The sequence below is a fragment of the Myotis davidii genome, unplaced genomic scaffold (genome assembly GCF_000327345.1).
Source record: "Myotis davidii unplaced genomic scaffold, ASM32734v1 scaffold295, whole genome shotgun sequence".
Lineage (NCBI taxonomy): Eukaryota > Metazoa > Chordata > Mammalia > Chiroptera > Vespertilionidae > Myotis > Myotis davidii.
The window spans coordinates 665,304-670,455 of record NW_006286683.1 but is presented as its reverse complement, the minus strand read 5'-3'; the positions used below and the strand labels follow the sequence as shown (position 1 = coordinate 670,455).

Below are 5,152 nucleotides of genomic sequence, written 5' to 3'. Positions count from 1 at the left end.
GAGAGAAACATCCATGATGAGAGAGAATCATGGATCGGCTGGCTCTTGCACGCCCCACACTGGGGATGGAGGCCGCAACCCGGGCATGGGCCCTGACCGGGACTTGAACTGTGACCTCCTGGTTCATAGGGCCACGCTCAACCACTGAGCCACGCCAGCTGGGCTACACACAAGTCTTCAGAATAAAGTGCAAACTGTGTGCCTCTAACCCCTCCTTCTCCTCTTCAACCTGTGACTCCGGTGCAGGCCCAGCTGTCCCAGGCCTTGAATGGCGTTTCCGACAAGGCGAAGGAGGCGAAGGAGTTCCTGGTGCAGCTGAAGAACATTCTGCAGCAGATCCAGGTGAGCCGGCCGCAGCGCCGGGAGCGCGGGGGCAGGGGGGGTTGCAGCGAGCTCAGGAGAGGCGTCCAGAGGAGGGGACCGCGTGTGGCGAGCACGCGTTCAGGGATGCGCGCGAGGAGGCTGGCTTGTCCTGCAGCCTCAGACACTGCAGACACCACACTCGGTCCACTCACGCTCATGCGGCACTTGATACAGGAGATTTTGCATCAGCTCAGTGAGAGAGGATCATAGAAAGAGCTGGAGAGAAGTCGTGCACCCCCTGCATGGCCACGGCATCCTACGGGGTGTCAGCCTGTCCAGGGTGTTCACTACCCATGTTATCAATGCATCCAAATGTAAACACGTTATTTACTAAATAAGCGTATTTTTAAAAAATATTTTTATTGATTTCAGAGATGAAGGGAGAGGGGGAGAGAGATAGAAACATTAATGATGAGGGAGAATCATGGATCGGCTGCCTCCTGCACACCCCACACTGGGGATGGAGCCTGCAACCCGGGCATGTGCCCTGACCGGGAATCGAACCGTGACCTCCTAGTTCATAGGTTGATGCTCAACCACTGAGCCACACTGGCCAGGCCTAAGCAAGTGTATTTGTAGCACTCTTGCTAGGTCACATCCTGAGCCAGATGCAGACCCCTCAGGTACCGTGTCTGGCCTCAGGAGCTCGGAGTGTGAGGGAGAAGTGCACACACGTGTGCTCCGTGTGAATGTGCACGTGGAGGAACATACACGTGGTGACCCTGGAAAGCAGCAGTGTCAGGATGGAGGGAAGGGACTGAGGGACTAAGTCGGAGATGGCTGCTTGGGACACATGTGCACACGCAATAGGACGGGATTACGCAGAACGCACTTGCAGCCTGTTCCCCCGCCCCCATGAGGATTCCTGTGACAATAAAAACTCTCTGAACAAGGTTTGAATGACTAAGCACTGTTCCACCAGAGAGATGTGGTGCGATTCACAGCTCCTCTCCCCCAGTTCATATCTACTCGGTTTCCAGTTTAATTGTGTCTCGGTAACTCCAACACGCGGTCCATGTGTCTAGCACCCGCCAGACCTCAGCACGCCTCCCCTAACCCTCTCTGCTCCCCCAGGAGAACGGGCTGGACTATGAAGCCTGCCTGGTCGCTCAGTGTGACGCGCTGGTCGAGGCTCTGACGCGGCAGAAGGCCAAGCTGCTCACCAAGGTCACGAAAGAGAGGGAGCACAAGCTGAAGGTAGGTCCCTGGGAGACCAGGGCGCCCACGCCCCTCCCTCTCTGTCCTCGTCGCAGCCTCTGCACCCAGCACGGGGGGAGCACTGAGTCCATTAGTGAGTGAGTGAACCGATGAATGAATGAATGAGTGAAGGAAGGAGTGAGTGAATGAATGAATGAGTGAATTAATGAAGGAATAATTGAAGGAATGAGTGAGTGAATGAATGAGTGAATTAATGAAGGAATAATTGAAGGAATGAGTGAGTGAATGAATGAGTGAATTAATGAAGGAATAAAATTAATGAAGGAATAATTGAATGAATGAGTGAGTGAATGAATGAGTGAGTGAATTAATGAAGGAATAATTGAAGGAGTGAGTGAATGAATGAATGAATGAGTGAACAGATGAATAAGTGAGTGAATGAAACAAGGAAGGGATGAGCAAGCTGCCCCTGGGCCCACGTACTCACGTGACTGTCCCTGAAGCCAGTCGACACGCATGCGGACCCTCCAAAGCCAGCGCCGGACGCCCCGAGTCCTGCCGGTCGGAAGCCCACAATCCCCGGCCGCCTCCGAGCCCCGTGTGCTGCCTCCGGAACTCCTGCTCTCGCCTCGCAGCGCAGCAGTGACCACTGACGGTGACGAGGCCGAGCTCGCTCAGGTCCCAGCTCTGCCCTTCTTAGGCCGTGTCTGCTGGGTCCTGCACTCAGTAATCAGCAGCCATGACAGGACCCCAGCCAGCAAGGGGAGGGGAGGTTCCCCTCGCACGGTGCCGGGCTCCTGGGCTGGGCAGCACCTGTGAGCACGTGGCATTGACAAAGGACGACTTCATAGTCCCAAGGTTCGATCTGTTTTATAGACATTTGCCAACCGAATCGGAAAATATTACTTCCTTTTCCCTTTTTCTTTTTTTTGGTTAATCCTCACCTGACGATATTTTTCCATTGATTTTCAGAGAGAGAGAGAAACATCGATGTGTGAGAGACTCATCAGTCAGTTGCCTCCCACATGCCCCCAACTGGGGGCTGGGATGGAACCTGCAACCCAGGTATGTGCCCTTCACCGGAATCAAGCCCAGGACCCTTCCGTCCGAGGGCTGATGCTCCAACCACTGAGCCAAACCGGCCAGGGCAGGAAATACTACTTTCCAGGGAAGGAGGAGTGAGCTCTGGGGATGGTCCGTGGCTGGTGAACCATCGAGTCCCCCGAGACCAGTGAGCAGGGAGACCAGCCGTGGGGGATCTTCAGATTCTGCACTTTCTCTGCTCGTCTACCCAGAGTTCAGGACGTTTGCTCTGCTGGGGGCTGTGGCCCCACCTGTTGGGAATGGATCCATTTTATCCCCCACGTGGTGCCCAGGAGCAGGACGGCGAGAAGAGGGGGTTCACGGAGGGCCCGGCCAGTGCCACCTCTTCCAGAACCTTCTCTGTGACTCTCGCCGCAGCCGGGCTGCTCTTCCTCGGATGATGCGAGGGTGACTAGGGACTCTCTCCCCGCAGATGGTCTGGGACCAGATCAACCACTGCACGCTGAAGCTGCGCCAGTCCACGGGGCTGATGGAGTACTGCCTGGAGGTGATCAAGGAGAACGACCCCGCCGGCTTCCTCCAGGTGAGCCCACTCCCAGGGCCCAGGGGGGCTCGCTCCCTTCCCCCAGCCCCACCCCACTCCCCAAACTCTGCTAGGAAGGCCCCTTCCCGCAGCCTGGAGTTGAGTAGTCCTTTGCTCAAGGGTTCCAGAAGACCTGAATCCTCATCTTTTTTTAAAAAAAAAATATTTTTTTTATTTATTTTTTACAGAGAGGAGGGGAGAGGGATAGAGAGCTAGAAACATTGATGAGAGAGAAACATTGATCAGCTGCCTCCTGCACATCTCCTACTGGGGAGGTGCCCGCAACCCAGATATATGCCCTTGACCGGAATCGAACCTGGGACCCTTCAGTCTGCAGGCGGACACTTTATCCACTGAGCCAAACTGGCCAGGACTGAATCCTCAACTTTTAAATTTTTTTATTATTATTTATTTGTATTGATTTCAGAGAGGAAGGGAGAGGGAGCGAGAGAGAGAGAGAGAGAGAAACATCAATGATGAGAGGGAATCACTGATCGGCTGCCTCCTGCACTCCCCCTACTGGAGATCGAGCCCACAACGCGGGCATGAGCCCTGACCAGGAAGCGAACCGTGACCTCTTGGTTGATAGGTCGAGGCTCAACCACTGAGCCACACCAGCCGAGCTTAAGATAGGATTTAAACCACACAGTGCGTGTGCATGTTCCGCCTGTCGCACTGGTAGGGTTCATTTTCTCTGGTCCACGGCTTCACACTAGCCGGGGGCAGCCCCGTCCTGCCCCTGGGCACAGGGACAAGGCCCCCACGCCTCCCTCATCACTCACTGCACGGTTTTTCCTCTGCAAATCCAACCCCTGACCTCCGCACTCCCTTTAAGATCTCGGACGCCCTGATCAAGCGAGTCCAGGTGTCTCAGGAGCAGTGGGTCAAAGGCGCCCTGGAGCCCAAGGTGTCCGCGGAGTTTGACCTGACCCTGGACAGCGAGCCACTGCTGCAGGCCATCCACCAGCTGGATTTCATCCAGATGAAATGTAGGGGTGAGCCGGGACTGGCCAGTTCAGGCAGGGCTGCCTTCAGAACAGGTGGCCCCTCTGAGGGGCAGCCTACAGGGGTGGGGAACGTCCGGCCCGCGGGCCAGAGAAGGCCCGAGAAATCCTTTGGTCTGGCCCTGCCAAGGCATGAGGGGTGAGTTCACTAAATGCTTGACCAAATATGGCAGGCTAATTTTCTTTAAAATTTTTTTTAAAATTTATTTCAGCGAGGAAGAGAGTGGGAGAGAGAGATAGAAACATCCATGATGAAAGAGAATCATGGATCGGCCGCCTCCTGCATGCCCCACACCGGGGATCGAGCCTGCAACCCTGGGCATGTGCCCTGACCAGGAATCGCATTGTGACCTCCTGGTTCATAGGTCAACGCTCAACCATGCTGGGCGGGCTTAGCAGGATAATTTTTAAATGGATAATTTGGCATGGCCTGCAAATGATGTTATAAATATCGAAGTGGCCCTTGGCAGAAAAACGGTTCCCCACCCCTGCACTACAAGGTCATGATACTGGGAGGGAGGTGGAGCGGGAGGGGAGGGACGCCCGAGTCACAGGCGACGCTCAAGCCCCAGCTCAGCCACCCGCTGGCTGGTGGCCCCGGGCAGGCGGCCCCCTGGCCTGAACCCGAGCTGTCCCACTAGTCAGAGAGCATCCTTGTTCATTCAGAGACACTGTCGCGTCCTCCTGTCCTCCCCCAGGCCCTGACCTTTGCCTTCCTCCCTCCTAAGCTGCAGGGGCCCCTCTTCTGCCTCTGGGACTTGTGTCCTGAGCTCACACAGCCCAGCTGGCTCACTTCTTCCACCTCTGTGACTCTCTGAATAAACGTTCTCTTATAAAATAAAATATGCTCCCAGCACAAGGCTTAAATGCCTGCATTTTACAGCCCCAATCCCCACTGCCCCCTCCCCTCCCAGCACCACCCCAGCCCCAGGTGTAAGCTGTGCGCTGGCCCCCAGGGTCCCTATGGGCCTGGAGGCACGTGGACGGAGGCTCTGCTGGA

At 55.7% G+C, this 5,152-nt stretch overlaps 1 protein-coding gene across 1 annotated transcript in view; it reads left to right on the top strand.

Moving 5' to 3' along the window:
• The window catches only part of TRIM67 (tripartite motif containing 67), a 13,249-nt gene that overhangs the window by 2,741 nt on the left and 5,356 nt on the right, over positions 1-5,152 (top strand). The window contains exons 2-5 of the mRNA XM_015560589.1: positions 189-342; positions 1,438-1,560; positions 3,038-3,148; positions 3,984-4,143. Of these exons, the coding sequence (XP_015416075.1) occupies positions 189-342; positions 1,438-1,560; positions 3,038-3,148; positions 3,984-4,143 (548 nt within the window). The remainder of the gene's footprint in view (positions 1-188; positions 343-1,437; positions 1,561-3,037; positions 3,149-3,983; positions 4,144-5,152) is intronic.